The 23,218-nt window shown below is 38.2% G+C and overlaps 1 protein-coding gene across 1 annotated transcript in view; it reads left to right on the top strand.

Annotated features, from left to right (window-relative positions):
- The window catches only part of SPAG16 (sperm associated antigen 16), a 390,713-nt gene that overhangs the window by 311,456 nt on the left and 56,039 nt on the right, over nucleotides 1-23,218 (top strand). Inside the window, 2 exon segments of the mRNA XM_014951951.1 lie at nucleotides 2,807-2,819; nucleotides 12,766-12,879. Of these exon segments, the coding sequence (XP_014807437.1) occupies nucleotides 2,807-2,819; nucleotides 12,766-12,879 (127 nt within the window).

Below are 23,218 nucleotides of genomic sequence, written 5' to 3'. Positions count from 1 at the left end.
GAGAACCTAGAATTATATTGTTTTTGTTGTGGCTCCGTGTCTAAGAGCACAGCAAATCCATTATTCATAATATCTTCCCAAGTTCACAAAGCCATTGAATAGTGCTGCATATCTCCTTAAAGCTGCCACCCACTCAAATCCATTTTATTTGGACAAATAAAGAAACTCTGCACTGAAGAAAACCAATTTGAAAACACACTGAAATTCATTTTCCTCACTTAAATATTAAAGTGCTTATATTTATTGCGTTTCAGCCATGTTGTACTGTTTTCAAAAAGGATTTGCTCATTTAATAGGTCTAACGGAATTTCAGTAAATTTAAAATATGGAAGAAAATAAACTAAGGTATGACAAGAGTAACACTGCTTTTTGTGCAGTGAATCTGCACTCTGTAGATTAAACCCATCCATTAATATTCTGTGTAACTGCATACTAATTTACAATACCACAGCACTGGCCCAGGCTCTCGTGGTTCTCTGCACTGTTGCAACTGACTGGTTTTTTGTTGTTGATGTTTTTTGGTTGTGGTTTTTTTTTTAAATAGTTTTGGTTTTTTTAAATAGTGTTTTATTTGAAAAATGAGAAGGACTGTTCCTGGTTTGCAATACAGTAATAAAGAAAGGCTTCTAACATTCTCAGATTTTTTAATTTGAGACTGTGAGGTTTTTCTTTATCTGACTCTTTTGATAAAGGCATTTTCTTCCATATATATATCAGAATATATATATATGGAATATATATATATACCTGGTAGTTTATGCTGTGTGTATACTTTCTGCTGCTAATTCATTTGTGTGGTGTTCAGGCAGCACAGCTTGCAGAAACCCCTTTACGTGTGCATTGACCAGTGTAAGTTATCCATGTTGCTTACAGGAATCTTCCTGAATATGGGTTGGGATTAAGCTGTAGGGATTTTAGTCTCATCTCACATAAGAAAAATAAATTCAGAAGCTGGTGGAATTAAGTTATGGAATACTGGTACTGCTTTCTCTATCATATATGGAATTTCATCACTATAAGGCGAGACCAGCAAATGGATTCTGAGTTAAATTAATGGTGGAGTTTGTCTTAGTTTGGAAGGTGGTTTTGGGGGGAGGAAAGTATTGTTGGGGGTTTTTTTTGAGGGCTGGATTCTGAGTTAAATTAATGGTGGAGTTTTTATTTGTTTGGAGGGTGGTTTTTGGGGGAGGAAGGCATTGTTGGGGTTGTTTTTTGGTTGTTTTTTTTTTTTGAGGGTTGATAGCTTAATTAAGTCAGTTTTATAGAAACTGTGTGGATGTAGTTGAGTTCTCTACCTTTATTTTGCTTATCTGCTATATAGTTCTTGTTTCAGTTTTTCCCTTTGGTCAGTAGTTTTACAACAGTTGGTTTTTTTGGAAGGCAGGCAAAAATTTTGTTTTAGAAACAGTGAAAACCTAGGTCATCCTTGGTGCAGCTTAATGTTGACTCTTAGCAAACAGAAGCCTGACTTCCTATTCTTCAGTGAGACAAGTCTTCTTGTCAGCTTCTGCCTAATTCCAGTAAAGCCATGTAACAAAGTTGTCACCTAAGCAGATGTTAGAGGGTGGGTTCCCATATTTTAATGTCCATGAAAAATTGGATCTTTAAAAGTGCCTGAAGGGTGGATGGAGAAGCTGTCAGAGCTTTGTGACTTTTGAGAATCCCGTTATGGATCTAAGTGATTATTTAAGCACCCAAAAGCTATATGAATCTGAGACTCTGCAATGCCAGGGAAGCTTGTAGATCTCATCCTAAATGTACAAATTTATAGAGAATATGGTGAGAGATCTCTACAGCATGAACTGGAAGAGGGGATTTAGATTTAGATGAGATACCAGAAAGAAATTCTTTGCTGTGAAGGTGCTGAGGCACTGGAACAGGTTGCCCAGAGAAGCTGTGGCTGCCCCATCCCTGGAGGGGTTCAAGGCCAGGCTGGATGGGGCTTGGAGCAACCTGGTCTGGTGGGAGGTGTCCCTGCCCAGGGCAGGGGGGTTGGAACTCGATGATCTTTAAGGTCCATTCTAACCCAAACAGTTCTATGATAGAAAAGTGAAATAAAGGAAGGGAATGAAAGAAGTGACCAATAAGTTCTTCAAGGTGCTTAAATGCACGGTAAAGGAGGGCTGAATATTGAATTTAAATGAATTGATTTTGATTGAATTTTCCCCACTATTTTATTTGAACAGCAGAAGCCTAAAACTGGACAATAACATGTTTGAATGAAACAGTTCTAACATAAGCATTAATATACACACACAAATTTCTTGGTAGGGATCCATCAAAATGCATGTTTATCTTTCAAAATCAACATTGGTACATTCTTGATGAGTTAAGAGACATCTGAATTTAGTTGTTCGGGGATAAAAAAGGCAGAAGTTTTACCTGTAAGATTTTTGTATTAAAAAGGCAAAAATAATAAAAACGTGGCAGCTTCCGCACTGACTGTGAAAACAGGACGTGGGTTCAGTGCTGATGTCAGCTGGTCTGATAATTGAGGATAACCCACTGTCACCAGGGAGCAAGACTTTGCTTATTCGGCTGCAGAACTGCTGAGCAGAAAACATGTTCCTACTAGTTCTGCAGTGTTTAATGTCGGCTTAAATGGTTTAGATCTATTTTATTATTACTGAGATTGCGCTTATCTGATTATCTGGTACCCAGATGCCTTGAGGGAGTAGGAGATAATTGTTTAATAAAATAAGGCTATGGTTTTCAATAAGTGATTTCTAGTGCTTCTGTCTTTAACTGTCCAACAAAAAAAAAATCCCTTAAGGAAGCTTGAGTTGCAGAAAGTGCTGAGCAAGAGTAAAAAGATAAGAGTAAAAAAATAATATAAGCACCACCATGTACCTTTCTGAACCCAAGTGCACCTTGCCCCTGGATTGCTGTCAATAATTCTGGGATAGATGATTATTCTTTCTGTATAGTGAAAGGGAGACCCAGGCATCTCAGAGGAAGACAAGATTGTGTTCTAGTTCCTGTCCTAAGGACTGAAATGGCATTTTATTCAATAACTATGAAATACGAGAGCTGACCTTGGAGGGGAATCGCTTTAGTTCTTGTCACTCCGAGTTCTGGTACCATTGGTCTGCAGAATTTTTTTTCTTCAGCTGACTGCACGTAGTCAGACTGGATGAAAAAGCTAGAAAGTTATAGCCATGAACAAAGGGTTTAATACATGAATGTTGACTTTCCTTGGGCAGAAGGAAGAATTAAACCTAGATTTTGAAACTCCATCGAGGAATCTAAGCTGTGCTCACCTGCATCGTGTTAGGAGTGGGTACCAATGCAGTGTATGTGGGGTCCAAAACCCACAGGTATGTGTTACAGATGTTCTGGGAATGCCCAGTAAGTTGAGTTTCTTAGAGTAGCGTTAACAAATTGTTTCTGACTGAGTTTAGGGTAAGAGAGATTACAAATTTCTAAATATTGTCAGGATAAAAATATTTTGGGCTGTTCCCAAACATAGGTCTTCTATTAATACTTTACAAGCAAGACCAAGGTTCTGTGTATCACCAAGATGGTCCCTGAAAAGGGCACTTGCTAAGATTTTGGATACAAGTTGCCTAAATCTTGTTCCTATCCCATGACTTTCAAAGTAATTTTAAATGATTTCAAACTTGGGAAAATGTATCCCTTTTCAAATGCAAAATAATCTGCAGTTGCATATAAAAATGCATCTCACTTCTGAAAATTTGGATTGTAAGTAACATGCTTCTGTTCAAACTAAAGTAGCTGAAATAAATTATCAAAGTTGATTTGGAGCCCAGTTTCAATGGAAAGTGAGCTTTTGCAACAGCTGTTGCCATGAGCTGAAAAATGCCTGGTGCTGCCAATGATTAGGTGGTGACTAGTGAGCTTTTAAAGAAACCTTGACAAGGTGCAGAGTTCAACTTGAGCCTATGTAGTAAAAGGTAATGAAGAATATATTACAATCTGGTATGAAAATATATGTGCTATATTGCAAAAGTTTTTAATGTTGGCAGGTGTTCTCTTGGCACTGCAAAGCGTTCCTCACCCTCCTGAAGTCAGAGCTGGCAACTGCAACCCTTTTTTCTGCTGTTAGGGTGGACATGGTTTGCTGCTGAGGCATTTGGGCTTCTCTGGCCTCCCTTGCTACAGTGACTCAGTCCAGAACAGCCACATATGAAAAAAGAAATATGGTTGATTAAATTTGTGGTGATCACTTGTTGGTTTCTCTGTTGAGAAAGCTATGGAGGTACTAATTTTTGTTGCTACTTTTAGGCCAAGTTTGACAAGTGATGTGTCTTCTGGTCCTGGTTCTTAAATGTCTTGGAACATTTAAGAAAATAATTTAATTACATGCTTAGTTCCAGATAGCATCTGTAAAAGATTCTACATCATCACTGTATTGCTTTAGAAATCACTCTGATCTTGTAATTGTGGATACCGTTCTTCCTGTACAATGACGCTTACTTGGGATGCACACTGTGATTAGAGAGGTTTAATTATATTGATATAAAATCATACTGTTAACAGGGAAAGGTAGAATAAAAAGACTGTAAACCATTCTTAAGTAGAGATCTTATGCCTTACTGTTTTATCTTTTCTTTTAAAAAAATTAAGCTTCACAACAAAAAGCCTTTGTCTGGAAGCAGAAAATAATGCAAATAATAATACCTCTTACACAACACTTCACTTGCTCAAAGAAATGTAAAGTAGAGAGGCTAAATCTTTGGTGTAATAATGAGCAGATTCATTATTCATGTATCAAGCCAATAAAAAAAGAAGTAGATTATTGGCGTGTACTATTAGTTTTTGTGAAAACCTTCTAGTGAAAGCCTAGGTAGAATATTATTAATTTAGTAATTTGTGCTCTTTACTCAAAAAACATACAAAGCTATTGACAATCATATTTATTATTCTGAGTGTATATCAAAATAGATCCCAGTTTTGAGTAGTATTTGAATAACTTGAAGAACATAATGTAGTTGCTTGTATTTCTTTTTTTTTATCTACTTTTGCTAGGTAGGTCTAACCAGACACGGTACCTGTAAAAGTCTTTTGTTCAGTAAAACCCAACCGACCACTCACTCACTGTGTGCCCTCTATGCAGAAACATGCTCAATAATCAATAGCAGAAAATAAGAGTTCTTTATTATTTCCCATGCTGGCATCAGGCAGTCAAGTCTATGTTCAACACCATAGCAACCGGTGTGTCCTTAAAACTTTGCCTTTTGTGCTTTTTGTCTGAGAGTATTTTTTCCTCAGTGATGTGTCTTAGTAAGCTGATCAGTATCTCACTAGTAGTGGAAGTTTCCACACACTCAATAAATACACAGCTTCTACTAAAATAATTGCAGTAGAAGCATTCCAGAAAAATAAATATAGTGCTATAATTGTCTTTTTTCCAATCATACATACTATGTTACATAAATTACAAGAAATTGAGACAAATAAGCATTTTAATCCCAAAGGTAAGTCATGAAGTTTTGTAACATCTTTCTCCTGCGTTTATAGAACACTATTTCAAGGACTGTGATTATTTGGCTGTTACCTAATTTCACTGCAGAATAGAAATCTGACTGCAGCATTGCTTTCTGCTCGTTAATTATAAATTTATTAGGGAAGTTTTGACCAAATGTCCCTCACTATTAGGCCTTGCTGAATCTGAAGTTCAAGCTATTAGACTTCATTTAATGTAATGCATTGTGCTCGTTTTCTGTTCTGCATGTGCTTTTTTTGTGGTTTTCTTTTTTTTGGTGTGTTCTCAGGTGTGTTCAATTTTCCCTTTCTGTTTGCCAGAGAGGCTCTTTCAAGTTATAGAAATAGGACAAAGTAATTTTTAGAACATCAAAATATGTAAGGAGGCGAGGTCCCTGGAGATGAAATAGATTTCCAACACAACACAACAAAATAGCTTTCCTGTTCTTTTTGGGTGTTGCTGTTGACTGAGTAGCTTGTTGACCACACACAGATGCATAAATGGTAGCAACGCTGTGCACCACTAGTGGAGGTGAAACCTCAGAATAAAGAAAGGCCATATTTGTATTTTGAGGTTTGCTGACAAGCTTGTGGGCACATCATGATGGACTTGCTTTTGGCCCACAGTCCTGCTCTAGGTAGATTTTAACACTTTTGTGGTGCTTGCAAAGATTGACCCCCAAAATACGTGGGATGGGACTGGGCTGGGGAACATTTAGTGTGCTCTGACCTCTGAAGCAGGGCTGGTGAAAGTTTTGTGGAGCGTTTCTAAGTTGGTGTTAAAAGAAAGCTGCCATGCTCAGATCAGCTCCTGAAAAGCTGATCAGCTTTCAGAGAAGAAATCTGCGCTCTGAAAAATAAACTGCTGCAGCCTTTCAAAGCCTACCAAGCAAGACAAAAATGTAACTATTCAATTAAATAGTCAATTTAAGTCATTTTAATTAAGAGAAGCAATTTGATCCATTTCAGAACCTCCGTGTTTTAACAGTACAACTCTTAAGTTCTCATATTTCTCAAGGATGTCTAAGAAAAGGATGTAATGGTATTTTATTGCAGACTTGTAAACTTGCTGAGTCAGATGAGTAATGTTTGTCTCTATACCTAGAAAATATTAATAAAACACTTATATCATGTTTGGGGTTCTTCCTTCCTTAGCTAAACCTTCCTAGTTGCTAAGCCTTTTGCTTTGCTTTTGGGAGGAGGAGGAGGAAAAGGACAGAGGAAGGGAAAGAATTACGCCCTTGAACTTACCGGTTAAATCCATACCGCTTCAGAGATCAGTTTCCTTTTACATGCTCAATTTACTGTGCACTAGACCAAAAGTGCGAGCTGTCAGGCTCCTGTGGTGATAAACCTGGATCTAATCCTGCTCCTACTGACAGCAGTGGCAAACCTTGTGTTGCTTTCAGTAGGAGCAGGACTTAGATACACCACGCTCCTTGATTCAGCTGGTTTTACCCACCCGAGCTCAAAGCAGCCTCTGATGTGAGTGATGACAGGAAGATTTAATACTTAATCCCGGCTTCTTCTCACTGAATTTAAAAAGTGTAACAATTAAAATTATCTGAAACCAACAATATAAAGTGATTTTACGTGATTTAATAACTCAGGAGTAACTCTGCAAACTGGCCCTTACTAGAAAAACCCTGACTTACAGCTTCTTTTAATTTGGGGCATTGCTCTTTGTTTTGCAGAGCGCTCAGATTGTGTTCCCTAAGTGCTGAGTACGAAGATAAATTATGCAGAGAAGGATTTAATTTATATTTTCTTTCTAAATTTGTAAATAGTGGAGAAGAAATGCTTAAATTTTTTACAGAAATAGTAGTAGCATTTACTTTAGCACTGCATTTTCAGTGTCCAACGCTATTTTGAAAGAGGGCACAAATTAATGTTCACAAATTGAAGAGAGCTTCATTTTATTGAAGGTAAGTAGTAATTGAACAAAATGGCACATATTGACGGCATTGTACTGGCATATTTCTTTTCAAAGACAAATGTACTTTGTAGAGTAAGTGTCCTCACATGTCAATGTCTTATAAAATGTGTTACATTTAGTGAAATAATGAGTCAAGAGAAAAAATCGTCATAAATAATGGTAGGCATTTTTTACTGAAATACTGGTAGTTTTACGTTTTTGACATGAATAATTGTGTGTGTCATATGTGAAGCTACATAGAAATAAAATCAAGGTCATAAAATGTAAAGACATGAGAGGATGCATTTATAACAACATAAACCAAACTGGCATTTTAATGTCTTAAGTCAGCCCATTTGCCATATTTGCCCATTGATCTTAGCTGGAAAAGCTCTGTGCCTAATTTAAACAGATTTTGGAGATAAAGCCATAGAATGGGAAAGGGATAGGACTTGATTTTGTTAATAGTATTCTCTGTTGCACTGTTAAAATTATATCACTGTAACAGGACTGGAGGCTGGTTGTTGTGTGACCTTCCAAAACTTCCTCAGAAATGTTGTGTCCACCTTCATAGCAGGTGACTTGCTGGTGCTGTGTACCTCGACATTTTACCTGCTGGTGGCTGCAGGTCACACAGAAGGATTTTATTCAATAGACATGAGACAGGGTTTAGTTCAGTGGTTGTTCTGTGGGAAAGATAGTACGGTCTGAGAGTGTTTGTGCATTGTGTGCTTTGGAAGGCACGTAAAAAGATATTTGGGAGAGGCACTGACTCAAAAATACGTGCTTAAAATCTCATTAATTTAGATGGACTGTGTAGGTGCTTTCACTTACCATGCTTGAAATGAGCTTTAATATGGCACGGCAATAAATTAAGTAACTATGACTACCTAACTAATAATTGAAATGGTATCACCTCCCGCCCCCCTCAATTTTTCCAACTGAAGCTTAACATAGAAACCACATAATTTTAAAAAAAAAGAAAGGAGGCAGAGTTTGTCCTGTTTTCATAGGATTGCTAGTAAGCATAGGTTGTATATTGGGTGTTTTTTCTTAAAACACTTTTGAATAGCAAAAGAATTGGCAATGTGTAATCTCTGTGTTTGCCCTGGTTTGCTGTGTGTCTTTGGAAATCAGTACTAAGCTAGTGTGGAGCGCTGCACATCGTCAAATGCTTTGTGCCCTATAAATGCCCACAAAGCATTACTAAAGGGCCCTATGTTGCCCTTTAGCAATAAATATGTACCAGGTAATTATAAAATGTTCCTCTCGGGGCATGCCAGCTTGTTGTCCTTACTGAGTTTTAACTCTGTGCAGACAGGGGAGTATACAAGGTAAGAGAAATCTACTCAATATGCTCAATATGTGTATTTTCTTTCCAATTATTGTACAGTTGATGAAATATCTAACTAGTACATTATTTGGCTGCAATTGTACGTTAGCGTAGAGATGGCTGTTAATATTCGGTGAAGTCTTCTGTAAGTGGAAATGTTTCATATTTTCTGTTTTCAGTGTAGTTTTACCGAAAGCCCTTTTGAATTTGAACCGTTCTGGGATGTGATTCTTAAAAGAGAAGTCTTTAAAAACTGAGCAGGTAACATTTTCCCATGACTGTTGAGCTAGTGATATAGATAATGGCATGATTAATTTAAATGCCAACATTCATGGTATAGGTGTGCTTCTTGTAGCTCTAGCAGTCTGTCCATGTTGGTTTGAACCCGTTAAGAAAAATTGAAACCTGGTGAGGTAGAATAAAGGCTGATTTATTGATTGACGTCATTACTTTACCTGCTATTAAGGTAAGGGAAATTGACTTTGTAGAGAAAAAGAGAACACTGAGGATAATTAGGCATCAGTCAAGAAAATGTGTTAACTGGTGTTTTATGTTGAAAAAGTAGTAATAACACAAGTAAAGGATGAAGGTTGGAATTGCTGTCCTAGAGGAGGTTCAGAATACAATCTGCAAAATACTGAACTACTGAGCAGTATTTCTACAATGGATTCATTTATTCAGGACCTCTCTTTCTGTCTCTGGATCTAAGCAACAAGAGTACTGCAAGTGCCTAGCCAGCTAGATGATTCCCTCTCCTCAACAAAAATGTTCAGAGATGGTGAAGCCCATATCCACAAGACTGTGTAATCCTAATGAGGAAAAAAAAAATTAGATAATTAATTTTACTACAGATCTATTCTAATGTAGACAAACTTGAACCCTTAGATAGAAATATAAGCTCCCATGAAAAGCAGGGGGATGCTGTACCCTTCGTATCAACTTCTTTTTTGTGGAAAAAGAACATCTGAATAAAATGTTCCCCTCTCCAGCCAAAGATAGCTTGTATACAAGGCAGTCTCGCTGAAATTATATCTCAGCTGGAAGGAAAGATGAGTTTATTTTATGTAGCAGTTGGAGGTTCTTAGAAATATCAGTCAGTCAGTTACCAGAGTGGTAAATTAAATCTTGAGAGCCAGAGCTCACTCATCAGTACACAATGATATGGAAGTGGCAAGGAGAGAGACAGACAACTGCATCAGGTCTGAGTGTTTATGTTCTTGATGGAAAAATACAAATCATTTCCTTCCCTTCTGCTGCTGTCATGGTCCATCACTTTAGTCCATTTTCACCTTGCTAAGGGATTCTGAATGGGCCTTCCTGCTTTGGCACCTAATTAATCTCTCACAAGTCTGTTCTTGCAGCCTGTCTGCCTGGGATGGTCTATATCTTATGTCAGTGACTCACAAATAAAATATTCTTTTTTACTTTACATTCCTTCCTTTTTCTGTGTTCTTTCCCCCCAAGCCTCCTCAAGCAGGTCGAAGATGGTGTTCTCCACCTGCCTTTGAAGAGAACATACACACAGCCTGTTATTACAGGAAAACATCCCCTTTTCCTCTAGTGCAACACTGTCACACTGTGGTATGTAAAGTTGTCTATGTTTTCAAAACTAGTAAGTTTTGAAGCCAATAAAAATACAGAGCAGAATTTTGCTTGTCAGAAACTGTTCAGCAACTCCAAGTCCTCACAGTGTAACAGGCAAGCAGGAAAACATTGGTCACTTTTCAGAAATGGCATATCTATACACAAATAAAAGTACATGATCTGAGATTAAAAAGGCCTATTCGGTGGCATAAAACATTACCATGAGTCTATGAAACAAAAAATTATTTTCCTGGAGTTATTTTATTGTCCTATATCAAGTCATCATGAATATTGGGTATCTTGTGCACCAAGCTCTAACAGCCACAATACTTTATGACTAGTTTAAAATGAGTCCTTGTGATAAAATAACACATGTACTTTATATAACAGATAATACTGAATGGTGTAATGTATTATCTATAATAGAAAACCATAGATTCTGTAAAATGATACCAGTGGAATCTAATATTCCTTTGAAATAATATTTCCTGGGTAGTATTTCTACTCGGAAGCAACTTATCTCCCTTCTAGTATCCCTTCTGTGGGGAAAGGCTTGGTGTTCAGCTCAGCACAGCGTATGCATTTCAGTCTGGGAAATGGAAATGCATTAAAAGAGGTCTGAGAAGTCACTTTGTTAGATGAGTGATCAGGGTAGTGTCCATCAAAACCCTTTAGCTTTACTGGCCTGTGTCTGATCTGCAGATACTGATCTGTGCTGTTGATACAAAACCTGCAAGAGCTCTGAGAGTCTGCTGGTGACATAGAGGCAGGAAGAAATGGGAGGGAAAAAAAAAATCGTCACATCTTTAATTCCCCCTGCTGACAGCTTCCTTAATAAATATTGTAAGAAATTTCTCAGTTAAGAGCCACCCGGTAATCTAATTTGCAAGCCCCAATGATATATTCAGCAGCCAGCTCAGGGGAGGTGTGTTTCTGCTGTCAGAATCACATGAGCAGGGAATAAAATTCTGAGCTGTCGCTGAAAGCTGTAATAATTCATGATGAGTTGTTGGCTTTTATTTTTTCATACTATTTTTGACTCAGCTGAACAAAGAGACTAGAACTGCTACTGACTTTACGTTGGTTAGGTTTTTCCATCGTATGCTCACCTACCTGAATGTTTTCACAGGATATAACAATACAAACACCGCAAATTCATCAAGTTTTACATGTATCTAAAGAAATCAGAGACTCAAACCTGTATCAGCATGGATGACTCTTGTATACAGCCATGAGTGGTGAATGCTCGCTCATTTCAGTTGTCTACCCTCTTGACGTGCTTGTGTGGGAGTTGAGCCTTTGCCGTTCTGTTTAGATTTAATAATCCCAGATTTGTTTCTTACCTTCTGTGGGCTCCTGGTGAGGCATCCTTGGGCTCTTCCTTCTCTTCTCCTGGACTCTGGTTTAAGGAATGTTCTGTTCTAGTGTGCATGCAGAAAACAAAACCCAGAAAGCTTTTATAAGATCATAGCTGTATAGCCAACTTTGGGCTGTTTTGTGAGGGAACTGATTCTCTACAGCAGTGTCACAGTGGTTGTGTCTCTGTTCCTTACGATGGGAGAAACCTTCTGTCTTGTGTTCCCTCTGTATCAGGTTGATACCCTCAACTGAGAAGGATCAATAGTGTTGTCTCAGAAATTAACTCATTAAAAGATAAGAAAACAAAAAAAAAATATCTCTAGGGTATTACTTCATAGCTGATCAGCTGGGAGAAATCAGGATAGTTGGAAATCTTCAGCGTTGGAAGAACTTCCAGAACCATGTCATAGGGTAATTCCTTTGGAGCTGTGGTCAGTTCATGGTAAAGACCTCGATGCTTGGGTTTCACCTCTGTTTCCTCACATCTGCTTTAAGAACTTACAGCTTATAATGGCTAAGGGCTCACCCATAGAGAGAGACCTTCTTCAGGGAAAAGGCCTTTTGGGTGTCCACAGTGAGAAGACTTTACCCTCAGTGAAGAACATTAGTTTCTATAAGTCTTTCTGCAGATCTTGAGAAGAACATCAGGCTGCCAGCACTCTCTGGCTTTCTTCAAGGTGCAATTTATATCATGGTGCTATTGATTTCTTAGACTCCCTTTGCAAGCAAGAAGGAAATGGTGCCGTCCCTATCCTACCTTTTCATCCATGTTCCTTTTAAATTCTGTATCAACAGGGCTTTTGAGATGCACCCAGGAAACCTAAGGTGGTGCTTTCATTGTTGGTCCTCACAATTCATTTTTTTAAAATCTGTTTCTCCATTTCTTTTTAGCTTCCCACTATGGCTTTCATTACTGGGAAGCAAACACTAACTGGTTTGGTTTTTTTTATTTTCTCTGCAGTGTATTGCTTGGGTGATGAATAGCTTTCAAAGCTTGTTTTTTCTGAAGCATAGCTAGGAAAGATACATGAAATGCATTACTAATTTACCTAAACTTTTCTCTTGTTCTTATTACGCTGAATGGCAAGTGCTGTATTTCTTTGATTTTCTTTTACAGTAAGAGATACAGATCACAACATGTGGCCATATAGATTCAGTTAATAGCATTGAGTTTCTTCCGTTGTCCAGCACTGTCCTCATTAGCTCTGCTGACAAGACTTTATATCTCTGGGATGCTAGAATGGTAAACAGTCTTTTTCTTGGTCTTTCTTGAATTCAAGTAAAGTGATGGCTTGTTCAGTGTGAGAAAAACAAAAGCCAGGGTAAAATCGAAATAGAAAATAAGGGTGATTTAGCAGTAGAGTGTTCACTAACACAGTTATTATCTCGTGACCAAAAATATCACCGTATAAAGTTTCCTTGACGTCTGAAAGGACTGAATCCTCACAGTGCAACAAATGGACATGCACCGAGATCACTGACTAAACAGGAGGACTTAATTAGGTGGTGGTGATGGTTTTAGCAACTGCTGGTCCGGGTCTGGAAGCCTGCATTGCTGCAGCCTGTGCTGTGTCAGTTCAATAGACAGAGCCACTCAAGGTCAGTTTTGTCAGGCTTCTTTTGTACGTGCCGGCATGTGCTTTAAAGTACATATAAAAGTAATGGGGGAAAATGCCATAGAAGTAACACAAGCTGCATAGAAGTCTAATATATTTATTCTTTCTCTAGAAGGGCTTCCCGCTCCCCCCAGCCTCAGAACTCACTGCTGATTTCTGTATGTGTATTATTTTCTCCTTAATATACCGCTGTAGGTAGTGTCAGAAACTCTGCGTCTCTTCTTTATTCTTCTCTACCTTCATTCTTTGGTACAGTTATAAACGGATTTAGTGCATTGGAGAATGTATCTTTCCCCTGCTGCTTTGCAGACCAAATATGTAAATCCTGTTCAAGTAGAAGACAGGAATATAGTGCAAGAGGAATTTCTTTCTCTTTCAGCAGAAAATTCAATAATTATTGCTGCTACTGTGGTATTTCTCATAGAGCAACTCCTGAAATTCTCAAGTTGCTACTTCGGTTGGTATTCTGGTCACTTTGCATTTCTCAAAGAGTGTAAAGATGCAAGAATCTATCCCAGATTAGAGGAAGTTGTATTCGTGGAAGGGATTTGAGAGGAAAGAGGCAAAGAGCTATTGCTGTGTATTTATAGGTATTGTCATCAGAGCTGTACAAACTTAGGGTAAGAAAAACTGACATGGAAATGACAGTGCAATATTTGAGATGCTCATTAGGGAATTTCTATTTATGGATCGTAGAAACAGACTGAATAGAAGGTCATTTAATAATAATCCTGGACATAAAGCAAAACAAGTTAAAATGAAGCCAGTCAAGACTCATTATTCTTAAATGTGTTGGTTTGTAAGAATATTTGATATCCAAATATGAATAATTCAAAAAGAGAAACAAATATCGAAATACAAACAAGTGAAAAACTGGATGGAAAAATAGATTTATGCTTTGTTTTGTTTCCACTAAATCCTGCAAGGAACTTCCTCTTGCAAATGTCTCAGTAATCTCCTGTTCATAGTAAATTAACAGAATTATAAAAGTGTTTTTCTTTGATAAACTTACAGAAAAAGCCTACTCAGTTTTTGTTCACTGGTGCTGCTTTTCAGCTTTGGCTAATTTTGTTAAGATAGGAAAGATGTTTTGTGAAAAGAAAACATTTCACATGTCATTTTGTTTTGTATTCATTCTGTTGAATTGTTTCCCTATTCAGTGGGAAACACTGCAGATTTCAGATACGTGCCCACACTGAAGCATCACTTTAAGTGGTGAAATCACTGGGAAGATGCTGTCTCCCTCTAAATACTGAATGATATTCAATGTTCCCTCCAAAAAGATGAATTATTTTCTCCCATTAATTTGGAACAGAGTATTTTCTCACCTCTGTGAGATCAATTAGCATTAAGGAGTACATTTAAGATAATTTTACCGAAACATGAAAATCATACTCCAGTTTGTTTTCTCATAAATTAGATTCATGTTATTAATCACATCTTGCTCTTCAATCATTAACTTTAGTCAGCTCTTTATTATTAAAGATAATGGATGCAGAGAACTGTAAGTCAAAGCAGTGCAAGTTGAATGGACAATGAGCTCTGGATTTGGGACAGAATGGGACATAAATCTTTGTAATTACTAAGATGAAGCTATAATACAGCCCTTCATGACATTACTTTTTTCTTTTTCTTTCCCTTTTTTTCTGGATAACGTAGGATCAGATCTAGTGGTTTAAAACTTTTTTCTTTTTCTTTCCTTTTTTTTTTTCTGGATAAGATAGGATCAGATCTAGTGGTTGAAGAAAATCTGCAGATGTAGTTTCTGCCTGCAGGGAAATGAGAACACAGAAGGATGAACAGTATTTAGATGATTATGGATCTTTCCAAACGTTCTGGGAGAAAATATGGAGTTGGTGTTGGATTTGGATGGGAACCCCCTCATGCCATGCTGACTCCCGGTGGATAAGATGTATGAGACTGAGGCTGCAATTCATCTGTAGGAATTTCTTGCCAGTAAAGCTGATGGCTCTCGTGCCAAGATAAGCTGCAGAATTTATTTCTCTGTATGCCAGTTTCATAGAAAGACAAGCATATTCTGGCTTTTCACCAGAATATTTTCTTGCTGACACATCAGAGTGAGCATCTCTGCTCATGAATTGCAAAGTGTGTCCAATGATAAATGTGAGAGGTGCAGAAGAACGTTAAGACCCCGAGAGTACGAGTTCACCTGCCTGGGTTAATTCTGATGATAAACAGTCTGCCATTCACCTGCATCCCCCACCTTCTGAGGAGTAATTTTTTGGGCTAGTCAGATTTGTCTGGATAACATTTGAGCCAAGCTGAATCTTTGCTCTTTCTCGGATGAAATGCCAAATATTTATACACTTAAATAATTAAATAGAGGAAAAAAGTACTCACAGTTTTCATTCTGCATGCTTGAAACTTATTGATTTAGTAACTATCCCATCTGCTTTCTGATTTCTGAAATGTCAGGTTCTATAACTGGATATTTCATTTTTCAAGAAGTTGTCAGTGACTGTCATTTAGAAGTCAGCATTCGGTAGCAATGCCCTAAGGAATGTGTCCGACAAGGACTTGGAAAGATTTCTGTGTGTCCTTAACTGGACAGTCCCATTCACATGGGTGATACTATTCTTGTGAATTAAGTTGAGCACACGCACAGCTCTGTAAAAAATTAGATTCCTACATTGCTCTATTCTTCTATTTGATTTTGTGAAATACTTAGTATTTGAGATACCGTTTGATAATTGTTGTCCATTTTGGTCTCTACTGATCACTGATACTCAAGTGCTCGGAGTTTTATTTTTTAATTATCCAGGATATATTCGTGACTTTATGCAATATTGCCTAGTAAATTAAGACAAGCCCTATTTTTCTGCATTCCTTTTGCAGCAGACTGCTGGCATATAACACAAATGAAAGGATCCCATTCCCACCCCTCGATCAGACTAACATCCCTGACATCCAGACAGGAAGGCATCAGGCATGTCAACTTCTTACTGTTTGGATCAAAGATGACTTAAATACAGGTAAGACACCTTCCACATTCAGCCAGGTGTGTCTCTTCATGGGCATGAAGAAATTGTTTCTCTCTTAGCTCCTGGAAATCGTTCATGAGTGTGGTACAGCCACACTTTATACAGTAGGGCAAGCTGGACTTTTATGGCCACATTACACAGAGAGAAAGACATTAGGAAGACGTAGTCAGTGAAAAGAATGAGAGGCAGCTGGGTGTTCCTTTAGGGCGGGTTTTTTTTCTTTAAATGTGGCATTGGATAAAGAAGAGTCTTAAGTACAGCCTGTGCTAAAGCGTTATTTCCTAACAAATTGAGGCTTCTGTACTCATGGTGTCTGCTTACCATTTTCTGCTTTTGAATGTTAGCCAAGGTTTGATAAAGTATAAGTTTTTGTGGAGTCGTGTCTCTGGGCAACAGCAGGGAAACCCAAGTGAATGCCCCATCCGGTGGGAGAAGCAGCAGTGGGTGCTCAGCCCTCCTGTCAGGCTCTGCTTTTCCTGTCGTCCACAGCAACGTCACTACCCTTGTTCTTCAGAGGGCTTAAAGATGGTGGTGGTAAGATACTGCCTGGGACTTCTCTTTCTTGGCTTTTCATGATCTGCCCCACAGAGTTTGAGATCCTGAAATGATCTCTCTGTGAGTTCACAGAAATAGCAGAGCAAATCCCCAGGAATTTGGGGCGGTGTAATTTGCATTTTTGCGGCCTTGCATTTAAGGCATACAGATCATTTCAGGACAGTGGCTGTTTAAAAGGACTTTTCACACTGTGTCCTACCAGAGAAGAAATACTTAGGTACACCAGTTTTTCATCTCTCTGCTAAGGTTGCCAGCTGTGGTGCAGCATTTTAATGATGTAGGCTTAGCTGCTTATGTGTTTCATATGGATGTAGAATAATTACAAGGATGCTGATCTAAGCTCCAGTCTTGCAGTTTTTTCCTTCACAATACAGCCCATCAATCTGCACGGTGTGATGTCCATGGCATGGGACATCCCTACTGCGGTTCCTGTTACAGCTGGATTGTGCCTGAAAGCTAGTTTGCTTGATTAAATTTGGTGGAATTGTTCCAAAATGGTCATTTCCTCAGATAACCTTTTTTTTCTTTCTTCTAATGAAATTATCTTTTAGACCACTTACTTTTTCAGTGCCTCTTTTGTCAGAATTTAGTAATTTTCAAATTAGTAATTCCCTAAAATAAACTGCCCTGGTTTTGTTTCTTCCAGTGAGATGTAAATTATCCTTTGGACTAGTTGTTTTTCAGCATGGGCTTGGGTTTCACCTCTGTTTCCTCACATCTGCTTTAAGAACTTACAGCTTATAATGGCTAAGGGCTCACCCATAGAGAGAGACCTTCTTCAGGGAAAAGGCCTTTTGGGTGTCCACAGTGAGAAGACTTTACCCTCAGTGAAGAACATTAGTTTCTATAAGTCTTTCTGCAGATCTTGAGAAGAACATCAGGCTGCCAGCACTCTCTGGCTTTCTTCAAGGTGCAATTTATATCATGGTGCTATTGATTTCTTAGACTCCCTTTGCAAGCAAGAAGGAAATGGTGCCGTCCCTATCCTACCTTTTCATCCATGTTCCTTTTAAATTCTGTATCAACAGGGCTTTTGAGATGCACCCAGGAAACCTAAGGTGGTGCTTTCATTGTTGGTCCTCACAATTCATTTTTTTAAAATCTGTTTCTCCATTTCTTTTTAGCTTCCCACTATGGCTTTCATTACTGGGAAGCAAACACTAACTGGTTTGGTTTTTTTTATTTTCTCTGCAGTGTATTGCTTGGGTGATGAATAGCTGTCAAAGCTTGTTTTTTCTGAAGCATAGCTAGGAAAGATACATGAAATGCATTACTAATTTACCTAAACTTTTCTCTTGTTCTTATTACGCTGAATGGCAAGTGCTGTATTTCTTTGATTTTCTTTTACAGTAAGAGATACAGATCACAACATGTGGCCATATAGATTCAGTTAATAGCATTGAGTTTCTTCCGTTGTCCAGCACTGTCCTCATTAGCTCTGCTGACAAGACTTTATATCTCTGGGATGCTAGAATGGTAAACAGTCTTTTTCTTGGTCTTTCTTGAATTCAAGTAAAGTGATGGCTTGTTCAGTGTGAGAAAAACAAAAGCCAGGGTAAAATCGAAATAGAAAATAAGGGTGATTTAGCAGTAGAGTGTTCACTAACACAGTTATTATCTCGTGACCAAAAATATCACCGTATAAAGTTTCCTTGACGTCTGAAAGGACTGAATCCTCACAGTGCAACAAATGGACATGCACCGAGATCACTGACTAAACAGGAGGACTTAATTAGGTGGTGGTGATGGTTTTAGCGACTGCTGGTCTGGGTCTGGAAGCCTGCATTGCTGCAGCCTGTGCTGTGTCAGTTCAATAGACAGAGCCACTCAAGGTCAGTTTTGGCCGGCTTCTTTTGTACGTGCCGGCATGTGCTTTAAAGTACATATAAAAGTAATGGGGGAAAATGCCATAGAAGTAACACAAGCTGCATAGAAGTCTAATATATTTATTCTTTCTCTAGAAGGGCTTCCCGCTCCCCCCAGCCTCAGAACTCACTGCTGATTTCTGTATGTGTATTATTTTCTCCTTAATATACCGCTGTAGGTAGTGTCAGAAACTCTGCGTCTCTTCTTTATTCTTCTCTACCTTCATTCTTTGGTACAGTTATAAACGGATTTAGTGCATTGGAGAATGTATCTTTCCCCTGCTGCTTTGCAGACCAAATATGTAAATCCTGTTCAAGTAGAAGACAGGAATATAGTGCAAGAGGAATTTCTTTCTCTTTCAGCAGAAAATTCAATAATTATTGCTGCTACTGTGGTATTTCTCATAGAGCAACTCCTGAAATTCTCAAGTTGCTCCTTCAGTTGGTATTCTGGTCACTTTGCATTTCTCAAAGAGTGTAAAGATGCAAGAATCTATCCCAGATTAGAGGAAGTTGTATTCGTGGAAGGGATTTGAGAGGAAAGAGGCAAAGAGCTATTGCTGTGTATTTATAGGTATTGTCATCAGAGCTGTACAAACTTAGGGTAAGAAAAACTGACATGGAAATGACAGTGCAATATTTGAGATGCTCATTAGGGAATTTCTATTTATGGATCGTAGAAACAGACTGAATAGAAGGTCATTTAATAATAATCCTGGACATAAAGCAAAACAAGTTAAAATGAAGCCAGTCAAGACTCATTATTCTTAAATGTGTTGGTTTGTAAGAATATTTGATATCCAAATATGAATAATTCAAAAAGAGAAACAAATATCGAAATACAAACAAGTGAAAAACTGGATGGAAAAATAGATTTATGCTTTGTTTTGTTTCCACTAAAGCCTGCAAGGAACTTCCTCTTGCAAATGTCTCAGTAATCTCCTGTTCATAGTAAATTAACAGAATTATAAAAGTGTTTTTCTTTGATAAACTTACAGAAAAAGCCTACTCAGTTTTTGTTCACTGGTGCTGCTTTTCAGCTTTGGCTAATTTTGTTAAGATAGGAAAGATGTTTTGTGAAAAGAAAACATTTCACATGTCATTTTGTTTTGTATTCATTCTGTTGAATTGTTTCCCTATTCAGTGGGAAACACTGCAGATTTCAGATACGTGCCCACACTGAAGCATCACTTTAAGTGGTGAAATCACTGGGAAGATGCTGTCTCCCTCTAAATACTGAATGATATTCAATGTTCCCTCCAAAAAGATGAATTATTTTCTCCCATTAATTTGGAACAGAGTATTTTCTCACCTCTGTGAGATCAATTAGCATTAAGGAGTACATTTAAGATAATTTTACCGAAACATGAAAATCATACTCCAGTTTGTTTTCTCATAAATTAGATTCATGTTATTAATCACATCTTGCTCTTCAATCATTAACTTTAGTCAGCTCTTTATTATTAAAGATAATGGATGCAGAGAACTGTAAGTCAAAGCAGTGCAAGTTGAATGGACAATGAGCTCTGGATTTGGGACAGAATGGGACATAAATCTTTGTAATTACTAAGATGAAGCTATAATACAGCCCTTCATGACATTACTTTTTTCTTTTTCTTTCCCTTTTTTTCTGGATAACGTAGGATCAGATCTAGTGGTTTAAAAAAATCTGCAGATGTAGTTTCTGCCTGCAGGGAAATGAGAACACAGAAGGATGAACAGTATTTAGATGATTATGGATCTTTCCAAACGTTCTGGGAGAAAATATGGAGTTGGTGTTGGATTTGGATGGGAACCCCCTCATGCCATGCTGACTCCCGGTGGATAAGATGTATGAGACTGAGGCTGCAATTCATCTGTAGGAATTTCTTGCCAGTAAAGCTGATGGCTCTCGTGCCAAGATAAGCTGCAGAATTTATTTCTCTGTATGCCAGTTTCATAGAAAGACAAGCATATTCTGGCTTTTCACCAGAATATTTTCTTGCTGACACATCAGAGTGAGCATCTCTGCTCATGAATTGCAAAGTGTGTCCAATGATAAATGTGAGAGGTGCAGAAGAACGTTAAGACCCCGAGAGTACGAGTTCACCTGCCTGGGTTAATTCTGATGATAAACAGTCTGCCATTCACCTGCATCCCCCACCTTCTGAGGAGTAATTTTTTGGGCTAGTCAGATTTGTCTGGATAACATTTGAGCCAAGCTGAATCTTTGCTCTTTCTCGGATGAAATGCCAAATATTTATACACTTAAATAATTAAATAGAGGAAAAAAGTACTCACAGTTTTCATTCTGCATGCTTGAAACTTATTGATTTAGTAACTATCCCATCTGCTTTCTGATTTCTGAAATGTCAGGTTCTATAACTGGATATTTCATTTTTCAAGAAGTTGTCAGTGACTGTCATTTAGAAGTCAGCATTCGGTAGCAATGCCCTAAGGAATGTGTCCGACAAGGACTTGGAAAGATTTCTGTGTGTCCTTAACTGGACAGTCCCATTCACATGGGTGATACTATTCTTGTGAATTAAGTTGAGCACACGCACAGCTCTGTAAAAAATTAGATTCCTACATTGCTCTATTCTTCTATTTGATTTTGTGAAATACTTAGTATTTGAGATACCGTTTGATAATTGTTGTCCATTTTGGTCTCTACTGATCACTGATACTCAAGTGCTCGGAGTTTTATTTTTTAATTATCCAGGATATATTCGTGACTTTATGCAATATTGCCTAGTAAATTAAGACAAGCCCTATTTTTCTGCATTCCTTTTGCAGCAGACTGCTGGCATATAACACAAATGAAAGGATCCCATTCCCACCCCTCGATCAGACTAACATCCCTGACATCCAGACAGGAAGGCATCAGGCATGTCAACTTCTTACTGTTTGGATCAAAGATGACTTAAATACAGGTAAGACACCTTCCACATTCAGCCAGGTGTGTCTCTTCATGGGCATGAAGAAATTGTTTCTCTCTTAGCTCCTGGAAATCGTTCATGAGTGTGGTACAGCCACACTTTATACAGTAGGGCAAGCTGGACTTTTATGGCCACATTACACAGAGAGAAAGACATTAGGAAGACGTAGTCAGTGAAAAGAATGAGAGGCAGCTGGGTGTTCCTTTAGGGCGGGTTTTTTTTCTTTAAATGTGGCATTGGATAAAGAAGAGTCTTAAGTACAGCCTGTGCTAAAGCGTTATTTCCTAACAAATTGAGGCTTCTGTACTCATGGTGTCTGCTTACCATTTTCTGCTTTTGAATGTTAGCCAAGGTTTGATAAAGTATAAGTTTTTGTGGAGTCGTGTCTCTGGGCAACAGCAGGGAAACCCAAGTGAATGCCCCATCCGGTGGGAGAAGCAGCAGTGGGTGCTCAGCCCTCCTGACAGGCTCTGCTTTTCCTGTCGTCCACAGCAACGTCACTACCCTTGTTCTTCAGAGGGCTTAAAGATGGTGGTGGTAAGATACTGCCTGGGACTTCTCTTTCTTGGCTTTTCATGATCTGCCCCACAGAGTTTGAGATCCTGAAATGATCTCTCTGTGAGTTCACAGAAATAGCAGAGCAAATCCCCAGGAATTTGGGGCGGTGTAATTTGCATTTTTGCGGCCTTGCATTTAAGGCATACAGATCATTTCAGGACAGTGGCTGTTTAAAAGGACTTTTCACACTGTGTCCTACCAGAGAAGAAATACTTAGGTACACCAGTTTTTCATCTCTCTGCTAAGGTTGCCAGCTGTGGTGCAGCATTTTAATGATGTAGGCTTAGCTGCTTATGTGTTTCATATGGATGTAGAATAATTACAAGGATGCTGATCTAAGCTCCAGTCTTGCAGTTTTTTCCTTCACAATACAGCCCATCAATCTGCACGGTGTGATGTCCATGGCATGGGACATCCCTACTGCGGTTCCTGTTACAGCTGGATTGTGCCTGAAAGCTAGTTTGCTTGATTAAATTTGGTGGAATTGTTCCAAAATGGTCATTTCCTCAGATAACCTTTTTTTTCTTTCTTCTAATGAAATTATCTTTTAGACCACTTACTTTTTCAGTGCCTCTTTTGTCAGAATTTAGTAATTTTCAAATTAGTAATTCCCTAAAATAAACTGCCCTGGTTTTGTTTCTTCCAGTGAGATGTAAATTATCCTTTGGACTAGTTGTTTTTCAGCATGGATATTGTCAGAACTTTTTTGTCAGGTTTAGAGTATGTGGGAATTCCTACATCTTTGTAGGATATTGTCAGAACTTTTTTGTCAGGTTTATGTGGGAATTCCTAGATCTTTGTGGGGCTGCTGTTTATCTGTGGTGGAGGCTTTTATGCCTGTATTCATTTGGAGTGGACATTCACGAGGCAAATTCAGGAAAAATGTCAGAGTATTAAAGGATCAGGCATATGAGACAGGCTCAGAGCAGCCAAAGGGAGTTATTTTGAAAGCCAATCTGGTCGTCTTTACAGGTTGTTTTTTTTTTTGCCTAGTCCAGTTGATTTATCCCTGAGTAAACACTGTAGACACAAAATTATCAGTCAGAATATCCTCAGGGTATTGGATTT

Source organism: Calidris pugnax, unplaced genomic scaffold (genome assembly GCF_001431845.1).
Source record: "Calidris pugnax isolate Ruff unplaced genomic scaffold, ASM143184v1 scaffold179, whole genome shotgun sequence".
Taxonomy (NCBI): Eukaryota; Metazoa; Chordata; class Aves; order Charadriiformes; family Scolopacidae; genus Calidris; species Calidris pugnax.
The sequence above is the reverse complement of the archived record's forward strand: the minus strand, read 5'-3'. Positions and strand labels throughout refer to the sequence as shown.